This window comes from Sorex fumeus, unplaced genomic scaffold, assembly GCF_029834395.1.
Source record: "Sorex fumeus unplaced genomic scaffold, SorFum_2.1 ptg000075l, whole genome shotgun sequence".
NCBI lineage: Eukaryota > Metazoa > Chordata > Mammalia > Eulipotyphla > Soricidae > Sorex > Sorex fumeus.
In genome coordinates, this window is record NW_026606132.1 from 7,485,524 (window position 1) to 7,512,616 (window position 27,093).

The 27,093-nt window shown below is 40.0% G+C and overlaps 1 protein-coding gene across 1 annotated transcript; it reads left to right on the top strand.

Moving 5' to 3' along the window:
* The first annotated feature begins 241 nt into the window (after positions 1–241).
* Positions 242–4,993, top strand: LOC130038350 (casein kinase II subunit alpha-like). Its single transcript, XM_056130242.1, has 2 exons — positions 242–258; positions 3,850–4,993. The coding sequence occupies exons 1-2, from the start codon at positions 242–244 to the stop codon at positions 4,991–4,993; spliced, it is 1,161 nt and encodes a 386-aa protein (XP_055986217.1).
* Positions 4,994–27,093: the final 22,100 nt, after the last annotated feature.

Sequence of the window (27,093 nt, forward strand, 5' to 3'; positions counted from 1 at the left end):
TTGTCTTCTAACCTTTGACTTTGAGTCTGTTTGCATTTACTCTTCAAACGTATTTCTTGTCAGAAGCATAACTTTGGATTCAGTTTTTGAATCCATTCTGCCACTCTTTGTCTCTTAATTGGTGCATTTAAGGCATTACCATTGATATTATTGCCATGGTGTTTTGTGCCATTCTTCTTAAAAGTTTTGTGTGTTTATGAGATTTGTCTTACTTTTCAGTAGCCCTTTCATTTCTGTAGATATGCCTTCGAGTCTAAAGTCCTAAACTGTTGTTTATTTGTGAATTTGTTTATTGTTCTTTCAAATCTGAATTAAGAGTTTGCCTGGTTAAAATATTCTTGGTGAGGTGTTCATTTCATTGAGTTTTTAAACTATTTTCCACCATTGTCTTCGGACCTGGAGGGTCTTGTATGATAAATTTGCCATAAATATTTTTGATAAAACCTTTTTACACACAACACTCCTTTGTATGTAATTTCTTTTTTGATCTTGCTGCTTTAAGTATTCTATCTCTATTGCATTCATCATTCTGATTAGGATGGGGCTTGGAGTATTTTTTAATCACAGTGAGATACAGTTACAAATCTTTCATGATTTAATTTCAACCATACAGTGATTGAACACCAATCCCTCCACTAGTGTAAATTTTCCACCACCAATGTCCCCAGTATCCCTCCTACACTACCACCCCACCCCACCCGCTACCTCTATGGCAGATAAATTCCTTCTTACTCTCTTTCTACTTTGGGGCATTATGACTTGCAATACAAATGCTGAGAAGCCATCATGTTTGGTCCTTTGTCTATTTTCAGCACACATCTCCCATACTGAGCAATCCCTCCAACCATCATTGACTTAGTGGTCCCTTCTCTATCCGTACTGCCTACTCCCCCAGCACATGAGGCAGGCTTCCAAGTATGGAGCAATTCTCCTGGCCCTTTTCGCTAATGTCCTTGGGAGTTAGTCTCATATTATGGATTTTTATATTCCACAAATGAGTACAGTCATTCTGTCTGTCCCTCTCTTACTGAATCATTTCACTTAGCATGATATTCTGGGTCTTGGAGTATTTTTATTTTCATTTCTTTTAGTGGGTACCCACTAGCCTCTTGAATATGAGTGCTTGTGCCTTTCAGCTCTGGGAACTTCTCAGCAATGGTGTTTTTTGACTGCTGCTTCTTTATCACGGTTGTCTTCCTGTCCCTCCAGAACTCCAATGATTCTTATGTTCTTCCTCTTGAATTGATCCTAGACTTCTCTTGTTTGCTATTCATTTATTTTTACTTTTTCCATCTTCTGCTGTTCTTTGGAATTTTTCTACATTTAGTCTTGGAGATCACTGATTTTATCATCTCTGCTACTATTATACGAAGGCTACTGAGGCCTTCCAGTGAGTTTTATCATTTCACCTACCAAATTCTTTATTTCACTCGTTTCTGCTTATAGTTTTCTAATTTCTGCACTCATATCTTTTTGCATTTTATTGGCTGCCCGTTTCATTATTTATTTGAAATTTATTTCATTATTTATTCATTATAAATATCCTCATCATTTCCTTTCTAAAGTCCTTTTAAGAGAGGTTATATAACTGATTATGATTGGTTGACTCTTCAGGGCTACCATCTTCCATTATTAAGCGTGATGGTCTTCTGTGTTGCTTTCCCATTGTGCCTTTTGCTCCCTTGAGATGAGTTTTGTGTGTTATGTGGCAGAGTTAGAATGCTAGTGAATCCTCTCTGTGATATATGACAAAGTCCAGAAGTGCATGGTTGCATTAGCAGACGCTTCGGCCGAGGGCAAAATGCCATAGTTCTGAGTGCAGCTTCCTACCTGTGAATTCAAAGGGCTGGAGGTAGGGCCTTCTAGCCACTAGTGGGAGCCTTTTGTGGGCCTAGCTGGGCTGGCTATCATGATTGGGGGACCCTTACTCATGTGAAGGTAAAATGGCACAGTTTTCATTCTTTCTTCATTCTTCCTACCAGCTATCATCTTATGACCACACCTTTAAAAACATTCCTTGGGAATCTGCTGGCTTTCTTCCATAGCAACATCTCTTTTGCATCAAATGCCCAAAGTTAACTTAAACAACCAAAGAACAGTCAGCTGGAAACCTTTCTTTGGTCAATTCAAGATTGTCTTTCATGTTTTGATTTTCCTAGGTCACAGTTACCTGAAAACAGTGGCCAAAAGACTTGCTTGTTCTCCTCCTACCTTTTACTGATAGAATTCATTTCTTGTCAATCTTTCTGGTGGCAGACCGATCTGACAGAAAATTGATTTTTCTCGTTCTTGCCTTGGACCTCCATGAGGTCCACATCATCCAGTTTAGGATTCGTGGTTGTGGTTGCTCTCCTCCCTTCTTCATTTCTCTCCTGTTACTCAATCTCTTGTCGACGGATGACAGAGTCTGCAAAGGGGTGTTGATACTCATGCCTTTATGCTTTCAACCGTTTTCTCTTTCTCTGAGTTTAGAGTCAGCCCTGCTGACATAAATATTTGAGACTCATCTGTCCCGTCTTGACAGACTAGCCAGAGGTACTGAACCAAGACTTTAGGAACCCTTTGCCAAATTCTCATCAGAGTGCCTCAGACTGTCCCTTTGAGAAAAACCTCCTAGATTCCTGAGAGTTTATGAATTGGTTAAGGGGTGATTTCCACAGGTCTCCCAGTGAAAGATGCTGTTTCAGTCCCCTTCTATGTACTTCTTGAATCCACTGTTATCAGTGCTGCTGTTACTAACATATATGAGAGAAGAATAAGAAATTATTTTTGTGAATATAAAGACAGTAAATTTTGGAGAGAACATATCTATGTAAGTCTCAATCTGTAAATTAACATAGAGAGTTTAAAAGGTAAAGGTAAAGGCCCTCCCGTTGATCGTCGATTTGCTCGAGCGGGCCCAGTAACGTCTCCATTGGAGACTTTGTTGTTACTGTGTCTGGCATATCGAATACTCTCAGTAGCTTGCCGGGCTCTCCGAGAGGGGCGGAGGAATCGAACTCGGGTCGGCCATGTTGGCCGCTTGTAAAGCGAACGCCCTACCCGCTGTGCTAGAGAGTTTAGCATCAATGAAACTACCCATGTGATGGAACAAAGAGTTGGCAAACTGGACAGTTTTTGTCACATATAGCTTATATGTCTGTTGTTTAATGGTAAGTAGGAACGGACCTATAGAGAGCATGTTGATGAGGTCTGTGATGAAAAGGGGCAGAAATGCAGCTAATAAAGATTTGAAACAGGCTTGGATATGATAAAATAATAGATTTCAAGCCCGCAGTCTAATGCTTTTAATTCACAGAACAATATAGCACTATCAGATTTACTTTTACTTGTAATTCATTTTACTAACTTAGAATCTGAGATACATAAAATAGTAATAATTTATAGCCAGTAGTAATAAATACTGGGATGTGAGTTCAATGAATGTTGTCTCAATCTTGTGTAATTTGGGAGTGTATTTCAAGATTATTAGGTTACAAGTAAGTTATTCTTTCCATCCAAATCTGTGTGCATGATTTGGAGTATAGGTGTAACAAAAGTTCCAGCCTCCATCTGGTCTCTGGGCCTAGTGGCCACATATTTTATCTACCACAGATAGGGGCCATACCCAACAATACTCTGAATGCCACAAGACACTGGATCAGGGATTAAACTCCACCTCACATACACTAGGCACACACAATAACAGAGTAGACTTTAATATTCTCAGAATGATATATTAAAGGGTTGTTGATCTTTTGTTCTTCTTACAGGTGATAAGAAATCCTTCCAAATACTGTGACGGCCAAGTCTTCAAACATCAACTTTAACCACCAATATTTCTGCCATGTATCAATCCTTACCAACCAGGGCTAGAGTTTATGCAGATGTTAATGCAGAACGACCCAAAGAATACTGGGATTATGCATCCCATGTGGAAGTATGGGGAAATCTAGATGACTATAAACTGGGTAAAAAAATAGGCCATGGAAGCTCATGTGATGTATTTGAAGGTGTCAAAATTGCAACGAATGAAAAAGTTGCTATTAAAATACTCAAAGGAATTGCAGAGGTGAAAATTAAGCGAGAAATAACAGTTCTGGAGAATTTACGAGGAGGCCCCAACATCATAACTTTGCTAGCCACTGTAAAACGGCCTCAGTCAGAAACAACAGCCTTAGTTTTTGAATATGTAAACAATACCCATTACAAGAAATTATACCGTACCTTAACAGATTTTGAAATACGGTTTTACACCTATGAGCTTCTGAAGGCTTTAGATTACAGTCATAGCATGGGAATTATGCACCGAGATCTAAAACCCGAAAACATCATGATAGATCAAGAGAACAGAAAGCTATGGCTAATTGACTGGGGGTTGGCAGAATTTTATCATCCTGGCAAAGAATACAATACAAAAATTGCTTCCCGATGCTTCAAAGCTCCTGAGCTGCTGATTGAATATGACACTTACGATTATAGTATGGATATGTGGAGCCTAGGGTGTATCCTAGCAAGCCTGGTCTTTCAGAAAGAGCCATTTTTTTATGGTCGTGATAACAAAGATCAGTTGCTGAAGATAGTCAACATTATGGGAACAGAGCATTTTTTTGAGTTCATTGAAAACCAGAATATCTACTTAGATCCACGTCTCCGTGTATTCTTGGGCACGCATCTTCGTGTTCGATGGGAGCGCTTTGTCCACACTGACAACCAGCACCTTGTTAACCCACAAGCTTTTGATATTCTAGATAAGCTGTTACAATTTGACCCTCAATTAAGGCTTACTGCCAAAGAGGCCATGGAGCACCCCTATTTCAAAATTGTCGTGGGGCGCAAGGCTCTGCTATCCCAGGAATCTAGCAGTACATCTTCCACCAGTGATAGCAGTGCGCCAGGGACTTCTTCCACATCAGAGCCCCCACCCCCTACATCTAAGGCTGATCAAGTAGTGGCTGACACTCCCACAGTCCCCGAGAATCCTGGTCCGTCTTCAACAGATGCTCAGAAGTAATCACACCTGGTCTTCTGATGCTCAGGGAGAGGTAGGAAAGTTTGTGGTCTTCTTAATGTGGCCTAAGTCTGGTGACAGAGGGATGTAGCTGGTGGGGATGGAGGGAACTGGTTCAAACGAACTGTCTAAATTGTTTTGTACATGTGTGGTAGTTGGGCTGGAGCGATAGCACAGCGGGTAGGGTGTTTGCCTTGCACGCGGCTGACCCGGTTGACCTGAGTTCTATTCCTCCGCCCCTCTTGGAGAGCCTGACAAGCTACTGAGAATATCTCACCCGCACGGCAAAGCCTGGCAAGCTCCCTATGATGTATTCTATATGCCAAACACAGTAACAAGTCTCACAATGTTACTGGGCCCGCTCAAGGAAATTGATGAACAATGGGAGGACAGTGACAGTGACAGTGATGTATGGTAGTTAATTTATAAAGCTAACAAGCTAATCAAATGATTTTTCTTCCCTTCATCTCCAGGTTCTTTGATATCTGCAGCAACATTGATTCGTCTATTAAAAAAATTCAGCTCAGTGGGATTTGTGTTGACATTGCATGACTGAATTATTGTTCTGAGTAACTGTGTAAACCACAGTGCCTTAATAAAGAATAAAATTTTGGAGGTCTTGAATCATTTGTAATTAAATGTGTTATGTGCTTGGAGTCATCACTGTATTTGTTTCCACTATGGTGGCTTAAAGAAAGGAATAAATCAAGGACTGGAAGTAAGAGATAGAATATTGCTATATCTGGACTCCAGCGGATCATCTCAGAGTGCCACATCTGAACATTTAATGTAAAGAGGTGGAGGGTGGACTCCATTTGCTTTTTCAAAAGCATATTTATTTGAGTGAGAGAAAAAACCCACATCTTGTCATATAATCACTTAATTTTTAAGTGATTTTTTAATTGTTTGATTAATTTTTCTTCCTAAGAAAACTTTTTTTTACTAATACCGTTGGATAAAATACATTTACCAGAAAAACCCAAAGATCTATGTCTTTGATCCACTTTGAATTACTTATTGTGTATGGTGTAAGATACAGATCCAGTTCCTTTGTTTTACAAGTGATTATTCAGTTAGGAAAGGGAATTTCACATACAATTGGATCTTGGAGGACTATACAAGTTCCTTGGTATCCAGTCTGAAATCTAGAACCCAGGAAGTTTGTAGGTGTTTTTCAGTCTCAATCTAAAGGAATAAGAAGCAGCGAAGTCAGTGATTTACATTCCAGTCTGAGGACAGAAGAAGGTGGATTAAATTTTCAAGGCCAATACGATGGGAGAAAGGGCGGGAACACAATTTTTTCTCTGACTGTTATTCTATTTGGGCTTCATTGGATTGAAGATTGCCCACCAATAGGATTATTGGATTATTGAATTATTCCATTCAATATCCTTTTTTTTCTTTTAAATATTATAATTTTTCAGATTTATCATCATCCTGTTATTCGTCGATTGCCTCGAGCAGGCCCCAGTAACGTCTCTTTCATCCTAGCCCTGAGATTATATTCAAGGCTATTTAGGAGAATGAGACCCATCATTGTTACTGGTATTTGGCATATTTGGTACGCCACGGGGAGTTTGCCAGACTCTGCCCTGTGGGCAGGCTACATTCGATAGCCTGCAAGTTTGTCCAAAGTAGGAATAAGACAATAAGATGTCATAAAAAAAAGTTCTGTTAAGATGTCGCGCGGCCGCAAATGCGGCCGCGCGGTTCCGGGATCTGGATTTTATAGTCTCTGAGTCTTGGCCGCTGATGGGATTACACGGCGCCAGGGGGCCAGGTGGTGGGTGTGACCCCTGCCTACTGGAATTTGGAGGATCTGGGTGGAAGATGCTCGACTCCAATTCGAGTAGGCTTGGAGGTCTCGGCCCCGGAACCCGCGTGGCTTTGTCCCTCTGCCAGTACCTTCATGTGTGCGGAGAGTGGTCTCAGCATGGTGGTGAGTATATTATAATTTTTCAGATTTATAAACTATAATAATGTAATTCAATTTTAAATCATAGGATGACTGTTTTTAATTTTATTTTTATAAAATTGTTCAAAATAATTTATTACATTCAGTATATCAACACCAGTTCCACCACCATTATATCTTCCCGCCACCATTATTCTAAATTTTCCCACCACTAGCCAAGCCTGCCCCAAAGGCAGATAGATGCTAAATAATTTATTTTGTATTGCTTACTATTAATAATCCTCTAAAATGATTCAAAAATGTTTCTTTAGAGGAAACTGTGTGAAAATTGTTTTATCTCACCTTGGAACTGTTAAGGCCCCGTATAAGAAATCATTAACATGGTGTTACAGGTTGTACCTTGTGTGTTAATATATACATATCTCACCCACACGGCAAAGCCTGGCAAGCTACCCGTGACATATTTGATATGCCAAACACAGTAAAATGTTTCAATGGAGACGTTACTGGCTCCACTCGAGCAAATCAATGAACAACGGGAGCACAGTGACAGTGACATATATATATATATATATATATATATATATATATATATATATATATTTTAAGATTGGTTCCCTTCTACTTTGTACCCCATCAAATGTTTTTTGCTACTCTTGGTATATCAGTGGCATAAAGTATGAGATGTCGTTCCAGGAATTCTAAACATTTAAATAGGAATTCTATCACCATTTAAATGATAGAGCCAGAGTTAAATTTTTAACTGGATGGTGGGTTGGGGATCCAGAGGCATCTCTGCAGCGTGTCATTCTCTTCCAAAATTCATTTGTGAGTTTCTGGATTATGGTCATTAATAAACTTATATGGTGGCCAGAGGCAGTTTGTGGGCATGACTGCCAGACTCCCAGAAGCACAGGGAGATGGGGGTGTGTGGGAGGGCACCCCCATTCCCAATTCCATGCAAGTCTGGAGGTTTCAGTCACAAAACCTGCATACCTGGATTTTTCAACCTATTCAGTCTCATGTTTGAGGGGCTTGTCCTGAGCTTTTGAAGATCGGCAGTGAGCATATCAGTGATTGGGTTCTGGAGTTCGAGGCTATGGGATTCGGTTGGGGCAGGCAAAGGGACACTTCCACCCCCTTCTGATGAAGTCAGCCGGGTGCGGGGTGAGTTGAGGGCAATATCCTTTTAATAAAGCCACCATTTTAAATGTCAGTTTAGCACAAAAAAAAACCTTTGCAGATGTTTCCATTGTTTCCCCAGAAACATTGTGTAATCTTGTGCACCCCAGAGCCAGTTGAATTGACTCACAAATTATCCATTATAGTGGGTAAGTTTGATGTTACAACTATTGTGTAACTCTGTTTATACTATATACAATCTTTCTGGAGGTCAGGAGAGTTCTGTTGTTATTCTTCTCCCCCAGGCACTGTTGACTGTGAATGCACAAGCCAACAAACATCAGCCACCAACCTTAGTAGATAAAGGAGAGTTAATGTTGAAGAAGCTGTTTGAATTGATCAACTGGAAAACCACTCTATAAAGATGCCATTCTATAAAGAAATGGGCCTGCAGATTGAACTTGAAATCATGATGCGTAGCTCAACTGTGAAGGTCCCTTTCCTTTCTCCCTATAACAATGCTAGAAACTTTGAGAGGGGGAGCTAGAAACTTTTTGTGTTTGGGGGCCACACCCACTAGTGCTCAAGGGTTACTCCTGGCTCTGCACTCAGGAATCACTCTTGGCTGGCTTGGGGGATCCATATGGGGTGCTGGGGATCGAATCTGGGTTGGCTCCTTGCAAGGCAAGTGCCCTACCCACTGTTCTACCGGTTCTGGCCCCAGAGCTAGGAACCTGAAATCACAAAAAAAGTATGAGAAGATACTTGTGCCTGGGTTTTAAAGGGTGACTGAGATTTCCACAAGTAGAAAGGGAGAAAAACAAGAGTCATTTAAAGATTGATTTAAAATAAAACAACCCTGGAGTCTAACTGTGGGTCTGTGGTGACCAGAGAGGATGGCAATTGGGAGAAAAGGGTAGAAGGTTTTCAGTGGATTGTGATGGAGAGATAGTGGGACTTAGGCAGTGGGATTGATGTGCTAATAGACAAATAGGTGTGAATTGTACTCATAAAACCAGGTACATGATGTAAACCAGTGTCACCTCAATAAAAAATAAGACAATTGGAAAACATACTAACATGCACATTACTTAAAACTGTTTATCTTATTAGCATAAATGTGATGCAAACATTTACTACTGTTTAACTACTACTAACATATAACTACTACTTTTTAATATTTAATATTCTTAAACTTCTCTCATCAAAAATTTCAAATTTTTGCCGTTGTTTTATTTTAACCAATATCCAATTTTTAAGTTTTTGTTGAGATTATGAAGAACAATTTAATTAACATATTCTTACATCATTTTAGTCTAATTAGTATATTCTTACATAATTTCAGTCTATGAACACAGTCATGAATTTGATTAGCTTACATGTGACCTGATCTTAGCTTTTTCCTCTCACTGCTAAATATTATTTTATTCTGTCCTATTTATAGAAGACCAAAAATAATTTTCTTCTGATGTGGCCTATGATTTGATTCTTTTTTGCATCCTCAATTTATTGACTAGGAAACAGAAAGCTGTATGAACAAATAGTAGTACTGATAACTGTGATTTACTACAACTAGCATATTTCAAACTTGCAGAATTTGACAATATGCATAGAGAATATTATGTAAGTGGTAAGTAATCACTTTTCCCAGTCTTTGGACGTGTTTTGAAAATTAGGTGAGAAAAAGGTGAACTGTGCCCATGACTAGGTAGGCACAGATGACCTTGGAGATAGAACCATGGTATTAGTATGCATCGTATGTGAGGTACTGGGAGAATGCTATCATGTGTCCTCAGCCAACACTGGTTAGATGACCATTCTTAGAAACAGAATAGCAAAGAAACTGAGAGATAGAGCAACATATTAAGACACTGGCCTTGCACTAAACTGACTGTGATTTGATCTCAAGCACCCCCAGGAGTGACTGCTGAGCACAGAGTCAGGAGTAAACCCTGAGCACAGTAGAGTGTGATCCATAAGAAAGCAAAGTCACAACTCTTTTTTATGAGGAGGGGGAAATCCATGCTTGTGGGTGGTGTTCAGGGTTTATTCCTGGTTCTGTGCTTAGTGATCACTCTGGAGTCAAATCCATTTTTGCCAAAGGCAAAGCAAGTGTACTATCTCTTTGGCCTGTCAAATTTGCAGCAGGGGGAGGCTTGCCGGGAGAAGAATACATGAAATACAACAAGGATACACCTAAGCTAGATCTGGTTATACTGTGTGAAAAGTATTCAAAACACGAAGTCTAAATTTCACTAGATACGCACATTAAGGAACAGCCTCTATATTTATGTTTATATAAATGCCACTATAAGCAAAGATGAGCATTTTAATCTAGGCCTTAAGATCAGCACAGAAATTTCACTTCAAAACAGAACAGTGAGCCATCAATCCCTGCAGGCTGTCCAGTGATTATTCTGGGAGGCGGGACCCTGCCCCATGACTAGCATTGTGCAATTCTAGATAGTTCTGTGTGGATTCTGTTAGTAGTTTCTCTTAATAATGTGAGAACATGTCACTCTTCTTTGACACTCCAAACTCTTTAAGTCTAACTTTATTTCCAATGTGTTGTCAGTAGAGTCTCTTGGAAAGAATCAGGTGTTGGTGTGTCTTCTTACATATTTTAATACGTGTGTTCCATGGTTTCTGAACTGATGATGTACAAGGACCATTAGATACCCTAATAGGTAGGTAGGTAGGTAGGTAGGTAGGTAGGTAGATAGGTAGCTAGCTAACTAGACAGTTATCTTTTTTTTTTTCTTGTATCTTGAAACTTTTTCATGGTGTGTTCACAGTTGTAGGCATTTTTTTTATCTTGAACCTTAAAATGGGAAAGGCAGATGTGGCTGACATTAAAATTTTTTTTAAATAACCATGAATTACAGAGTTACAAAGTGATTCCGTACTAAGTTTCGGGCATACAGTGGTCTAACACCAATCCCAATCTATGGAAATTTCCTTTCATTGGTTAGCTTTCCATTTCTGTTAGCACATAAAGATATTTAGAAGACATGGTTCTTTCTTATAAACAATTTTGTACTGAGGCATCATACATTTACCATACTATTGGAGTCTTTGTTTTACAGTTGCAGTGCTGCTATATCAATACCTCCAACAATGTTTGAGGATTCCTCCACTATTTTTCTACGGACCCTGCCACATCTCCCTTCTCTAACTTTCTCAGTTCCCGTTATCAGGATTTGTTTGCATTGAGGATTGTTTAATCATTTTCTTTTCTTCCTTTATATTCCACATATGAGCAAGATCATCTGGTATTTATCTTTTACTTTCTGACTCACTTAACTTAGCATGACACCCTCTAATTCCATCCAAATTGCAGCAAAATACAAAATTCCCTCTTTTCTCAGAGCTGAGTAGAGTGTACTGTTGTGTCTATAGATCACAATTTGTTCAAAGTTTCTTTGGAAAATTTAACCAAACCCAGCTGTGTTCAAGAGTTACTCCTGGCTCTGAATTTAGGGGTCACTCCTAGTAGTACTTGGAATCATATGATAGTCCAGGGATAAAACCAAGGTCATCCATGTGCAAAGCAATTGCCTTACCTTCTTTAATATCCCTCCAGGCCCAGATGACAATTTATTTACTCCTTTATTATTTAACACTTGGGTGTTTTCCAGATCTTGGCTATTGCAAATAGTGCCACAATGAACATAGGTGTACAGAAGTCACACTGGACTTATCTTTGGAGCAGATTTCCAGAAGCAGAATTACTGGTTCTTATGGAAGTTCTATCCATAATGTTTTGAGAAGCCTCCAAACCATTTTCCAAGAGGCTGAACCAAGTAACAGTCTCACCAATGAGAGGACCTTTTTCTAACCATCACTGCCAGCACTTATTGTTGCTGGTCTTTTCATATAAGCCATTCTCTCTGTATGAGGTAATATCTTGTTGCCATTTTAACTTACATTTCCCTGACATGGGCCTGAGAGATAGTATAACAGGCAGGATACTTACTTGTGTGTGACTGACGTGTGTGACATTCAATCCTCAATGGCTCTTATGGTTTCAAACCACTAAACATGATTGATTCCTTAGCACAGAGCCAGGAGCAAGCCCTGAGCAATACCAGGCGTGGCCCAATCCCACTCCCCGCCAAATATTTCCCTGATAATCGGTAATGATGAACAATTTTTATGTGTCTACTGGCTATCTGTATTTTATCCTTTTTTAAAAGTTTTCTTAGCAAGTAAGGGGAAGTTTTTCTAACTGTATCACCATGATTACAAGTTTACAATGACATCACTGAGTTTCAAGTATACAATATTCCAACACCAATCCCATCACCATGCCCCTCCACCAACGTCCATAATTTCTTTCCTAACTCCTCAACTAGCCTCTATGGCAGGCACATTTTTATTTTTATCTCACACGCTTTTTGGCACTGTGGTTTACAATAATGTTACTGATAGGGTATTATGTATATCACTTTGCCTCCTTTTAGCACTCAGTCCTTTTCCAGAGGACCATTTCCTTCTCTCCTTGTCATAGTGGTCTCTTCCCTGTCCTATATTCCCCTCTCCCTCTTGTAGCAAGCTTTCTACTAAGGGCCATTTTTCCTGCTTTTTGTTTGTACTATATTTCACTGTATCACTGTCATCCCGTTGTTCGTTGATTTACTCCAGTGGTTGCCAGTAGCATCTCTATTCCTCCCAGTCCTGAGATTTTTAGCAGCCTCTTCTTACTAGTCTTTTCCCAAGGATTGGAGGCTCTTTCAGGGTCAGGAGAATGAGACCTGTTATCATTACTGCTTTAGGCATATCGAATATGCCATGGGGAGCTTGCCAGGCTCTGCCCGTGCAGGCGGGATACTCTCAGTAGCTTGCCAGGCTCTTACGGAAAATGGGTAGGAAGTGTTTTATGATGTGTCGCGTGGCTGCTTTGCAGCCACGTGGTATGGAAAGTAGCCTGGAGCATGGCGGTGGTTGGGTAGTGGAGGTCGGCTGCCAGGGCTGGGTCCCTTGGGGCGGGGAGGGCTCTCACTCTACTATATTTAGGCATTAGTTATTTCCCTACTATGCTTCTTTATATCCCACAGAAGGGTGAGGTTATTCTGTGTTTGTCCCTCTTCCTCTGACTCATTTAACTCAGAATGATACTCTCAAGATACAGCCACATAGCAGAAAATTGCATGACTTTACCTTTTCTTATGGCCAACTAGTATTCCATGTGTATATATACCGACGTATCTTTATTCAGTCATCTGTTCGTGGCAATTGGGTTGTTTACAGATTTTGACCACTGTGAATAGTTCTGCAATGATATCTTTGGGAACATGCTTATCCATCTCCTCCCAGCATTTTTGTTGTTGTGTTTTGACAGTACTTTATATATTTTGGATATTAGCCCTTTGTCTGATTTGCAAATATTTTCTTCCAATCACTAGAGTATCTTTTTTAGGCTTCATTTCTTTTGCAATACAGAAGCATTTTGGCTTGTCAACATCTGTGGTGGAGGGAAGAATCCAACCTGGAGGATGAGGTGGTTCTGAAGGGTAGTAAAGTATTATGTATGAAGTCCTCTCAGCAATAGTACTACAAATCACATGGCAAAAGCATATTTTATTTATTTCAAGCTAAACTGTATCCAGCTTTATTAAAGATGCGTTTCATAAACAATCATGGTATTTCAGGCAGGGACATGGGCAACAATAGTTAACAGTATACAGTAACTTTCAAACTCCTTTATCCAATGAACTACCAAAATCAGAAAGCCACTGTAAAACCCAACAACGTCTTGATTTGATGCTCTGAACAGGGAAAGTTCAGAGTGAGGGTTGATACTTCACATTTAGTATGTTGTTAAACAACTTTTCACAAGCTGACCCTGACTTTCAGGAAATGAAAGAGAAATGGCAGGATGATCAATCTGAAGATCCACAATCTAAAAAAGGAACCATTCTCTTTTTTAAAGAGTGATAGTTTTTTGCTTTATTAAATATTTATTTGGTTTACAAACTTGTTCATGACCATTTGTTACACACATTCAATATACCAACACAAATCTCACCACCATTGCACTTTCCAGCACCATTATCTCTAATTTTCCCAGCCGCCCCTTAAGCCTGCCCCCATAACAGGCTATCAATAATTTATTTTATATTGCTTTTTATAATTTTCTAAAAGAATGATAAAAATTGTTTCCTTAGAAGAAAGTTAGTGAAGATTGTATATCTCACCATGGAGCTTTGAAGATCTGATATAAGAGATTACTAAGATGTTACAGGTTAAGATTTTTGTGTTGACATTTTGTTCATTAAGATAAGATGCCTTTTACATTACATTACATGCAATCTGATGTGCTACTCCTGGTTTATCAGCATTGTAAAATTTGAGATGTCACTCCAGGAAGTCCAAATTTTTTTCTTTTTTGGGTCACACCCTGCGATGCTCAGGGATCACTCATAGCTCTGCACTCAGGAATTACTCCTGGCGGTGCTCAGGGTACCACATGGGGTGCTGGGACTCGAACCCGGGTTGGCCACTTGCAAGGCAAACGCCCTACCCACTGTACCCACTCCAGCCCCGGAAGTCCAAAATTTTTAACGAAGTGATAAGGTGGAGTTAAATTTTTAACTGGGTGGCATGTTGTGTTGTGTGCATGACTAGCAAGGTTTCTAGAACTACAGGGGGTGGGGGTGGTGGATAACCTATTCCCAACTCCGTTAAAACCTGACGATCTCAATCACAAAACCTGCATACCTGAGCTTTCCAACAGATTAATTTCTGGATGAGGTACATTCCGAGCAATGGGGTCCAGCCAGGAGCATGGCAGCAATTGTGGAGTGTGGAGGTTTTTGGCTGCTGGAGTTCTGTTTGGGTGGGTGCTGGGCTAACCTGCCCCCCTCTGGGGTACCCCGGATGATAGCCTTACACGGGGTCTGGAAGAACCTCTGTAATTTGTTGATCTCTTTAGAGATTTATTTATGAGTCTCTCAGAACCATTCATTCTCTTTTGAGGATTGCCATCTCAGTTGGGGAAATGCAATGTTCAGATAGCCTGACATTGTGATAATACCACTTCCAACAATTTTTGGGAGTCCAGGTTCAACAGGTCTCTGGATTTAGGGTGTCAAGTCTATACTGAAGGTGGAGAGGGAGACAGGACATAGAAATGCATTTCATTTTTCCCCACCACAAGGTCTTGGGTGCCAAGGTGATTATTTGTATATGTCAAGAAATCTCTCCTCTTGGAAACCAAGAGGAAGTCTCAAAACCAGTGGGGAAAATTGGGGCAATCCAGTTTGGGAGACATTCTATTAGTGACTTATGCCCTTCCTCCAAAAACAACAATGAAGAGTTCCATGTGCTAACAACATAGCTTTTAAAAAAGTGAAACAAAATTCTGCTTTTTTATAAAACATTAAAAATTTTATTTCAAACTATACAGTCACCAGAAGTACACAGTCATAAAAAAAGCACACACAGGGCTGGAGCAATAGCACAGCGGGTTGGGCATTTGCCTTGCATGCAGCCAAACCGAGTTCGATTCCCAGCATCCCCTATGGTCCCCTGAGCACTGCCAGGAGTAATTCCTGAGTGCATGAGCCAGGAATAATCCTTGTGCAATGCCAGGTGTGACCCAAAAAGAAAAAATGCACAGACTTCATCTGGCATCTTCAGCACCTTCAGCTTTCTGTGCCTGGTCTGTTTTGGCATCTGCATTTTCTGCAGGGTCATTTACATCCTTATAGGCATCAGCTTTCTCCTTTTTCCCTTTGGGTAGCTTCTCTCCTGCTTTTTAGGTTTCTTTTTAGAAAAAAATCAGATTTTTTAAAAGCACCTCTCATAAATTAGACTGGTGGGTGGAAAGTAAATGGGGGAGTGGAGGAAAGTGGACACTAGTGAAGGAATCGATGTTGAAACATTGCATGCCTGAAACCTATTCGTGAATAACTTTGTAATTTCACAGTGACTAAACAAAAAATAAATAAATAAAATATTTTTAGCTTGATGTAGTCCATTTGTTTATTTCTGCTTTTGTTTCCTCTGCCAATGAGATTGTATCCTTGAAGACCCCTCTGGGTTCAAGATCTTATAGAATCTCAACTATGCTTTCCTCAATGTGTTTCATAAAAAAAATAAAAAACAAAACAACAACAGCCTTGATACCAAGGTCTTTAATCTATTTTCAATTGCCCTTGGTGAGGTGTGAAATAGCCTTCTGAATTCTGTGGGGGTTTTTTGTATTTGGCTAACCAGTTTTCCCAGCACTATTTGTTGAAGAGACTCTCCTTGCTTCACTTTATACACCTAACCACTTTGTCATAAAATAACCGTCCTTACATTTGAGGGTTTGTTTCTGGGCTCTCAATTCTACTATAATCTAACATTTATTACTACTATCATTTCTGATTTAATCTAACTATTTCCATAAATTCTAGAGCTATTTGTTCTTTGTAAATCAGGTTTAAAATGGGCCGAGCAGTATAGAAGGTAAGGTGTTTGCCTTGCATGCAGCCAACTTGGGTTAAATCCTTGGTACCACATATGATCACCCTAGCCCCGCTGGAAGTGATCCCTGGGTAACCAGGAGCAAACCCTGAGCATAGCGAGGTGTGGCCCCCCAAATAGAAAAAAGTCTGAAGTTAAAACTTTTGGTATACCTTGGTTATTAAGAGCATAGTTCATTTGTTTGACTGAATTCTAAACACTATTAACCATGTGTCCATGTCTAACCTTGATACAGTTTGGGATTTTATTTGCAGAATAATTCTGTGTTTGCTCTAATTCCACTCAATGAAATATGGGTCTGGTCTATTATAGGGCCTCTTGCGAAAGTCTTCATATCTTCTTTTCACAAATAAGGAAAATTTTGTCTGTTTGCATCTCTTATTTTAAGTTAGTAACTGGTTACAATAGCCAACTCACCTGAGCTTTCTTTGTATTTATCATAAAGTTCCTACTGTGTTTTTCTATTTCATATATATATGAGAAAGTTAGTGATACTGAAATGGAGACAGTGCACATTGCCCCAAGACTCAGCCCTTGGGGGCTGGAGGATAGCATAGCAGGTAGGGTGTTTGCCTTGCACGAGGCCGACCCAGATTTGATTCTCAGCATCACATATGGTCCCCTGAGCACCGCCAGGAGTAATTTCTAAGTGCATGAGCCAGGAGTAACCTCTATGCATCGCCGGGTGTGACCCCCCAAAAAAACTCAACTCTTGTGTTTTAGTTTATATTTTTATTTAATTCAATGATTATAATTACTATCACTTAGGACACATGTTTATAGTACTGATAATGTTTATGGTTTTAATTTACATAGTTACCATGCTTCATATCCATCAAAGGGCCTAAACCCCCCACCAATATTCCTTCCAGTCTACCTGACAGTTAGTTCTTCCCAACAACTCCACCACATACACACACCCAGCTTGTTTGGCATTTTCAGTTCTATAATGCAATGTAACAGTTTTATCATTTGATACTGTCTATTCACATATTTTGTTTCCCTATACACCACAGATCACCCAGTATTTGTCCTTCTACCTCTGACTTATTTCACTTAACATCATACTCTCCAGTTCCATCCAACTTTCAACCAAGAGTTCACTACCCTGTAAAATTGTCATTTTTATTTGAATGAAGGATAAAAATATCCTCAAACAAAAAAGAGCTGGCAACATTTGTTAAAAACTAAACTAATCCTGCAAGGATTACCGAAAAGTGCCTACAGAAAACGATAACAAATTACCAAAAAGAGCTAAACCCACACATAGAAAAAATGGCAACTCAGCCCTCTAGATCAATAAACTCTCTTAATGACAATGATCTAAACTCTTCTAAAAGGCACAGAGTTATTGGATGGATCAAAGAAAAAATACATCTATTTGATGCTCACAGGAAACATGCCGAAATTGACAGTATAAACATAGACTCAGAGTGAAAATATGAAAAACAATCATACATGTCAATAGTAAAAACATAAAAAGGTGGAGACATCCAAGCTTATATCAAATCAAATAGCATTAAATCTATAGAAATTAGAGATAGAGAACCATTTATTGGTGAAGGGAACAATAGATCAAGAAGTACTCTTATCTATATATATATATATATATATGCCGAATTAAGGGTCAGGAAAGTTTATAAAATGTCTGTTCATGGAACTAAAGAAACACATTAATGGAAACATAATAATAGTAGGAAAATTCAACACTCCACATTCACCATTAAACAGATCAACCCAGAAAAATATCAGTAAAGATACAGAGTCCTAAATGAGGAGTTAGAAGAGCTGGGATTCATTGCATATACAGAGCACTCAATCCTCAAAAGAATGCACACATTCTCCTCTTGTGCACATGGAACATTCTTCAGTATCAATTACATACCAAGATATAACTTGAGCATCCATACATTTATGAATATATAAATCATGTCAACCATGCTCTGAGATAGCAATGCCATAAAGGTAGAAATTATCCATAGAAAGAAGCTGTGAGTATATATATATGTATATATATATGTATACACACCTATATCTACATATATGTGTGTGTGTGTTAGCACACAAGGGGCAACCTGTAACAAAGTATTAGTAATCTCTTATACTAGAGCTTAAAGGCTCTAGAGTGAGGTAAAACACTCTTCCCACACTTTCTTCTAAGGAGACTTTTTGGATCATTTTTAGCAGATTATTCATAAAAAGCAATACAAAATTATTTAGTATGTGCTTTGGGTGCAGGTTTGGGTGGTGGTGGGAAAATTCAAAATAATGATGGTAGGATGGTGCAATGGTGTCAGGATTGGTGTTGGAATATTGAATGTAATAAATTATTGTGAACAACTTTTAAAAAATAAAATAAAATAAATAATTTTTAAAAAGAAGATGTGGGAACAGGGGCAAGAGAAACAGTACAGTGGCAGGGTGCTTGCCTTGTACATGGCTGACCCGGGTTCAATCCCTGGCATCACATATGGTCCTCCAAGCACCACCAGGAGGAATTTCTGACTGAAGAGACAGGAGTGTAACTGGTGTGGGATTCATAGCAATACAGACCGATATTAGGAAGTAATAAAAACTCAAATCAGCAACATAAACACATATTTTAATTTTTTTATTATTTTTACATATTTACTTGAATCACTGTGAGATATACAGTTACAAAGTTGTTCATGATTGAGTTTCAATCAATGTTCCAACATCCATCCCTTCACTAGTGCACATTTCTTTTTTAAAATATATTAATAAAGTTTTATTTTATTTTATTTTATTGAATCACTACGAGATACAGTTACAAAGCTTTCATGTTTGAGTTTCAATCATAAAGTGATTCAACACCCATCCCTTCACCAGTACATTTTCCACCACCAATATCCCCTGTATTCCTTTAACCCACCTTACCCCTGCCCCTGCTTCTGTGGCATATAATTTCCTTCTTACTCTCTCTCTACTTTGGGGCGTTATGGCTTGCAATACAGGTACTGAGAGGCCATCATGTTTGGTCCTTTGTCTACTTTCAGCATGTCTCCCATCCCAAGCGATCCCTCCAAATATCATTTACTTAGTGATCCCTTCTCTATTCCAGCTGCCTTCTCCCCCAGCTCATGAGGCAGGCTTCCAACTGTGGAGTAATCTTCCTTTCCCTTGTCTCTACTGTCTCTGGGTGTTAGCCTCATATTATGCTATTTTATATTCCACAAATGAGTACAGTACTTCTATGTCTGTCTCACTTTTTCTGACTCATTTCACTTAGCATGATACTCTCCATGTTCATCCACTTATAAACAAATTTCATGACTTCATCTTTCCTAACAGCTGCATAGTATTCCATTATGTAGATGTACTAAAGTTTCTTTAACCAGTCATCTGTTCTTAGGCACTCGAGTTGTTTCCAGATTCTGGCTATTGTGAACAGTGCTGAAATGAATATACAGGTGCAGATGTCATTTCTACTGTGCTTTTTTTGCACCCTCGGGATATATTCCCAGACATGGTATTGCTGGGTTATATGGAAACTCAATTTCTAGTTTTTTGAGGAATACCCTTATTGCTTTCCAGAAAAGCTGGAACAGCCAGCATTACCACAAGCAATGAAAGAGGATTCAGAAAGAGAGGGACAGACATAGGAGGACTGCACTCATTTGTGGAGTATAAAACAATATAACATGAGGCTGGTACCTAAGGATATTAGATACACGGGACAGGAGGATTGCTCCATAGTTGGAAGCCTGCCTCATGATCAAAGAGGAGAAGGCAGCTGGAATAGAGAAGGGATCACTAAGAAAAATGATGGCTTGAGGAACAGGTTGGGATGGGAGATGTGTGCTGAAAGTAGATAATGGACCAAACATGATAACCTCTCAGTATCTGCATTGCAAACCATAATGCACAAAAGTAGAGAGAGAGTATGAGGAATATTCTCTGCCATGGAGGCAGGGGGAGGGTGGGAAAGGGGGATATAACGGGGATATTGGTGGTGGGGAATGTGCACTGGTGGAGGGATGGGTGTTTGATCATTGTCTGATTGTAACCCAAACATGAAAGCTTGTAACTATCTAACGGTGATTCAATAAAATTTAAAAAAAAAACAATGAAAGAGAGTCCCTTTCTCCCCACATCCACACCAGCACTGATTGTTCTTGGTCATTTGAATGTGTACCAGACTCTGTGGTATAAGATGATAACTCGTTGTTTTGATTTGCATCTGCCTGATGATGTAGTGATGCAGAGTATTTTTCACGTGCCTTTTGGCCATTTGTACTTCTTTTTTGAGGAAGTTTCTGTTCATTTCTTCTCCCCATTTTTTGATGGGGTTGGAGGTTTTTTTCTTGTAGAGTTCTATTAATGTCTTTTATATCCTGGATATTAACCCCTTGGGCTGGAGCGATAGCACAGCGGGTAGGGCGTTTGTCTTGCACACGGCCAACCTGGCTGACCTGAGTTCTATTCAGATTCCTCCGCCCCTCTCAGAGAGCCTGGCAAGCTACCGAGAGTATCTCACCCACACGGCAAAGCCTGGCAAGCTACCCATGACGTATTCGATATGCCAAACACAGTAACAAGAAGTCTCACAATTTGTTGTGCGACATTACTGGTGCCCGCTCGAGCAAATCAATGAACAACGGGAGGACAGTGATAGTGACAATTCACTTTGATCTGACTTTTGTGCCTAGCATTAGACAGAGGTCTGAGTGCATATTTTTTTGCAAGTAGCTGTCCAGTTTTCCCAGCACCACTTGTTGAATAAGCTTTGCTTGCTCCACTTCACATTTCTCCCTTAGCAATGATTGAGTGATCATATATTTGAGAATCTGTGACAGAATATTCAACTCTGTTTCATTGGTCTGTGGGTCTGTTTCTATTCCAATACCATGTTGCTTTAATTACTATTGCTTTGTAGTACAGTTTGAATTTGGGGAAGGTGATACCACCCATCTTCTTTATTCCAAGGATTGCTTTAGCTATTCATGGAGGTTTGTTATTCCATATGATTTTCAGGAGTGTTTTGTTTATTTCTTTGAAGAATGTCATGAGTAACATTATAGGGGCCATATTTAATCTTTTTAATCCTTTGGGGAGTACTGCCATTTTGACAATGTTAATACCAGTGCACATTTCCTGTCACCAATGTTCCCAGAAGTTTCCAGTTTCCCTCCCCTACGCCCCCATCACCCCACCCTGCAGCCTGTCTCTATGGCAGATCTCTCTCTCTCTCTCACTCTCTCTCTCTCTCCCTCCCAGCCTGCCTCCCTCCCTCTCCTTCTCCTTCTCCCTTTCCTTTTAGGTACTGTGGTTTGCAATATTGTTACTGAAAGGGTATCATACATAGCACTTTACTTTCTTTCAGAGCTCAGTTTTTGTCCAGAGTGATCATTACTATCATAGTGGTCCCTTCTCTCAGTTAGAATTCCCTAACTGCACTCCCCTACCTCTTGGTGGTAAACTTGCTACTATAGACCATTTCTCCTGGCCCTTGATCCTACTGTCTTTGGGTATTATTGACAGATTTTTTTCATATCCCTCAAATGGGGCTGGAGCGATAGCACAGCGGGTAGGGCGTTTGCTTTGCACACGGCCCACACGGCTGACCCAAGTTCTATTCCTCCACCCCTCTCGAAGAGCCCAGCAAGCTACTGAGAGTATCTCGCCGGCACAGCAAAGCCTGGCAAGCTACCCGTGATGTATTCGATATGCCAAACACAGTAACCACAAGTCTCAAAATGGAGATGTTATTGGGCCCGCCCGAGCAAATCGATGAACAACGGGAGGACAGTGCTACAGTGCAATCCCTCAAATGAGTTCAATCATTCTTGTTCCTCTCCCTCTGACTGATTTCACTTAGCAGGACAGTCTCCATGTACATCTATATATAAGCAAATTTCGTGATTTCCCCCTATCAGCTGCATAGTGTTCAACTATGTAGATGTACTATAGTTTCTTTATCCACTCATCTGTTCTCAGGCACTGGGGTTGTTTCCATATTATTGCTATTGTAATAGTGCTGCAATGAACATAGGAGTGCAGATGGCTTTTCTGCATTGTGTTTTTGGGCCAGTAGGGAGTATTCCCAGAATCAGTATGGCTGGGTCATATGGAAGCTCAATTTTTAGCTTTTTGAGAAACAGCATTTTGTTTTCCAGAAAGGCTTGACCAATTGGCATTTCTCACCAGCAGTTACTAAGAGACTCTCTCTCTCCACATCCATTAGCGCTAGTTGTTCTTTCTGATGTGTGCCAGTCTCTGTGGTGTGAGATATTTCATTGTTGTTTAGATTTGCATCTCCCTGATAATTAGTGATGTAGAGTACTTTTTCATGTGCCTTCTGGCCATTTGTATTTCTTCTATGAGGAAGTTTCTTTTCACCCCTTCTCTCCATTTTTTGATGTGGTTGTATGTTTTTTTCTTGTAAAGTTCCACCAGTCCTTTATATATCTTGGGTATTAACCCCTTATCAGATGATTGTTGGGTAAAAATCTTTCCAATTCCATGGACTGTCTTTGTGTTCTGATCTTTGTTGCCTCTTAAGTGCAGAAACTTCTGAGTTTAATGAAGCCCCATCTGTTTATCTTTGCTTTCACTTACGTGGTCAGTTGTGTTTCATCCTTGAAGATGCCTTTAGCTGCAATGTCATGGATATTTCTTCCTACTTTTGCCTCCGTGCTCCTAACAGATTCAGGTCTGATGTCAAGGTTTTTAATCCATTTCAATTTGATTTTTGTTCATGGCATTAGATAGAGGCCTGAATTATTATTTTTTCCATGTAGCTGACCATTTTCCCAAAAATACTTTTTGGAGAGGCTTTCCTTGCTCCACTTCATGTTTTTTGCTCCTTATAAATCTAAGGGTCTTGATCACCTGATCACTTGACATCCTGTTAATCATCTGTTTGCTCGAGCGGGTGCCAGTAACGTCTTCATTCGTCCCTGTCGCGTGCTAGTGTAGCCCAATGGTGTCTGCTCATTCTAGGAACATGAAGAGCCTCAAATTGATCATTCAGGGTCTTGACGAAGAAAAGTCTGACCATCTCGTAGGTGGGAAGCCACGCCATCTTTTGATGTCCCATGGAATCCAGTCGGTAACAGTTCTAGTCCAGAGGTCGTCTCCAAATCTCATTACATGTACAACCCATCTGATCTTTGATGCCTTGGCAAAAAAAGACAGCGTCCCTGATTCTTGACCGTCGATGGAGTTTGTATCTCCGGATTCTTTCTCTCATTTCAGTGAAGCGTGATACTCCAGGCATAGCTTTTCGATTCCTCTTTGGGAGACCGGAATAGCATTCTCATCCTGTTTTCGTAGGGCACAGGTCTCTGAGGCATATGTTAATGCAGGAAGAACAGTGGAATCGAAGAGATGTGCCTGGAGCTGGAGGTTCTTCGTCTTCTTAGTGATTTCTTCGATGCTCTTAAAGGCTGCTCTCTTCCTCCTGTACAACTCAGGTGCTAGGTCATTCTTCATGTAGACTTCTCGACCTAGGTACACATAACTGTTGCATTTGGAGATGTTGCATTTGGATGTCCCATTGAGAGCAAATGGAATGGCAGGAACGAGACCGTTTCTCATAAACATTGTCTTCGTGAGATTCAGCTGTAGTCCAACCTTTCTACACTCATGGTCAAAGTCGGCCAGCATTTGTGCCGCTTGGCTGATGTTTTGTGTTATTAGAACGATGTCATCAGCAAAGCAGAGGCAGTGTAGTTGCCGACTGTCTATCTTCACTCCCATTCCTTCCCATTCTAGTCATCGCATGATGTTCTCGAGGGTGGCACTGAAGAGTTTTGGTGAAATGCTATCACCCTGCTGAACCCCTCTCTTGACGTCAATGATCATCTCCCTGTAGAATGGTGAGATCCTGGTAGTGAATCCGCAATACAGCTCACGGAGGATCCTATGTATTGAGTTTGAACGCCCTGTTTGGCTAGGGTCTCGATGAATGCTTCAGTCTCAACAGAATCAAAGGCCTTCTTTAAATCAATGAACATTAGACAAAGCGGCATCTTGAACTCCCGAGAAACCTCAATAAGCTTAGTTATCATGTGGATATGGTCAATCATGCTGAATCCTTTTCAGAACCCAGCTTGCTCGCATGGTTGTCCTTAATCTAGTGTTCTGCCAATCTTATTCAGGATGACTCGAGTGAACAGCTTGTAGACAAGAGACAACAGGCAGATCGGGTGATAGTTACCAATGTCATGGATGTCTCCCTTCTTGTACAATAGTACAGTCCTACTGGTTTTCCATCGGGACAGAACCTTGCATTCAGACAGGTAGCATGTGAAGAGCCAAGGCAGTGTAGTGATGAGTATTGACGGTAGATTCTTCAGGTGTTCGGGCCTCACCTTGTCTGGGCTGGGTGCTGTTTGCTTCTTTACCGATGAAATGACGTGTCGGATTTCAGAAGGGAGAACATTGGGAACGACATATCCATCCTGCAGAATTTGGTATGTGGGCAGGTGGATGTGGCTATCGAAGAGATCCGAGTAGAAGTCATGGATAATCTTCTCCATTGCCCTTCTGGAAGCTATGATAGATCTATCAGGATGTCGGAGGACAGTCATCTTGGTCTTGTAGTTGGTGAAGGACAGGCGGGCATTGCAAGTGCTTTTTCCTGCTTCTGCTGCATCTGCCAGCACTACTGCTCTTCTCTCTTTAAGGTCTTTCTTTACCGCTTCTCTGCACTGCTTTGCGAGCTCGGACTTTCGCTTGCGGTTGCCTGAGGCTTAAGCCAAGCCACGTTGGCGAATGAGCTCAAGAGTTTTTGAAGGCAGGCATATTTTTGTGGCTATCTCTCTCTTGGCGTTCCTTGCACAATCATGGAGGTGCTGAACCAGTCGATTGTATTCCTCATCAATGTTGTCAATGACAGCATCTTCCCATGTTGCCGCAATACTGCCAAAGAAACCTAAGGGTATGCCTAAGGATATTCAAGTCATTCCATTGATATTAGGGTCTATCTTTATTATAATACCATAATGTTTTAATTACTAGCACTTTGTAGTAGTACAGTTTGAAGTTGGGAAAAGTGATACCTCACATCTTCTTTTTCCCAAGGACTGCTTAAGCTATTCTGCTGGGTTTATAATTCCATATGAATTTCAGGAGTGTTTGATATATTTCTTTAAAAGATGCTGTGGGGACCACCATCCACATCTGCCTCCCTGTCAACTTACTCACCAGTCCTGCTCCACCAAATCCTGACTAAATCTCCCATAAGATGCATGCCACGTAGCTAAACCTTATGGTATTTCTGGTCCCTACTGCTGAAAACCCAGGTGTTTCCACGGGAGGCAGGTGTGAAAAATACCCACCATGCAAAGATGCTGGCAGTAACACGCATCCCCCACCACTACAGCTATGCCAAGGACTCAACTCCACCCCTTCAAGAGTATACTCTGGAGAAACACAAATCTCCGAATAATTTCAGGGACCAGCGCCAAGGCTGAGATCTCTGGTGGGTTTTTTTCAGAGTCAAGTTGGGTAGCCATCCCTTCTGCTCTCCATACTTTTGGAAGCCCCAGCAGTCGCACCCACCACTCACCGTTTGTTGCCTTATTGACTCATTGGCCCAGATCATAGATCTGGAAATGTCTGTACACCTCCTGAAGCAACAAAAAGCTTAATAAATTCATAGACAAGGACTTACCAACCCTGCAATCAGAGATAGAAATGTTTGCATACATTTATTTGATATATATATATTAATAGTAATATTGCAACTTCGTAATCTAATCAATTTTAATCCTATAATTGTATTAAATTGCCACTGTTTTCTACATTAAATAAAAAAACACTATAGACATCCACTCCCCAAATTTTCCCCATAACAGAAAAATATTTGTATTAAAAGACATATTTCAATGTGTAAATCCTTATGGGAGTAAGAAATGAAGAAAAATACCAAAACTGAAAAAGGAATTCAGTTATTAAAGGAGCTTAATATGTATACAACAATTTTCTCCCTGGACATGGTAAAGCATTTGTAGATTCAGAGTTGAGGCCTCAGTCTGTGTTTTATAAAAGATTTTTTTAAAGAAAAAGAAAAAAGTTACACAGGTATCCTTATACGGACCGCACTGAATCTGCACAATGCTTTGGTACTATTGCCATTTGATTATATTAACTCTCCTAATCCATAATCAGGGAATGTTTCATTTCTTCGTGTCCTCTTTCCTTTCTTGAGGTAGTAAACAAGTACTTTTTTATGTAGGAGAACAAGTACTTTTAATCCCTGGAGAAAGAACAACAAATGAATTCTAAAGATGGTACAAGGAAGTAAATAATAAAAAATTAGAGCAAAAATTGATGATATAGAAATTGAGAAAGCAATAAAGAGTCAATGAAATCAGGAGTTGTTTTTCAAAAGAATAAAGACAAACAAATCTTTGCCTAGATTCATGATGAGCAAAAGAGAACATACTTAAATAAAACGGATCGGTGACAGAAGGAGAGAAATTAAAACATAACCCTCTGAAATTCAGACTCTCATGAGAGGTTTCTATGAACTATGAACAACTCTACTCTGTTAAACTAAAGAACCAAGAAGTAATGAACAGATTCTTAGAGTAGATTCTTAGATTCTTATGTAACCTCCTATAAC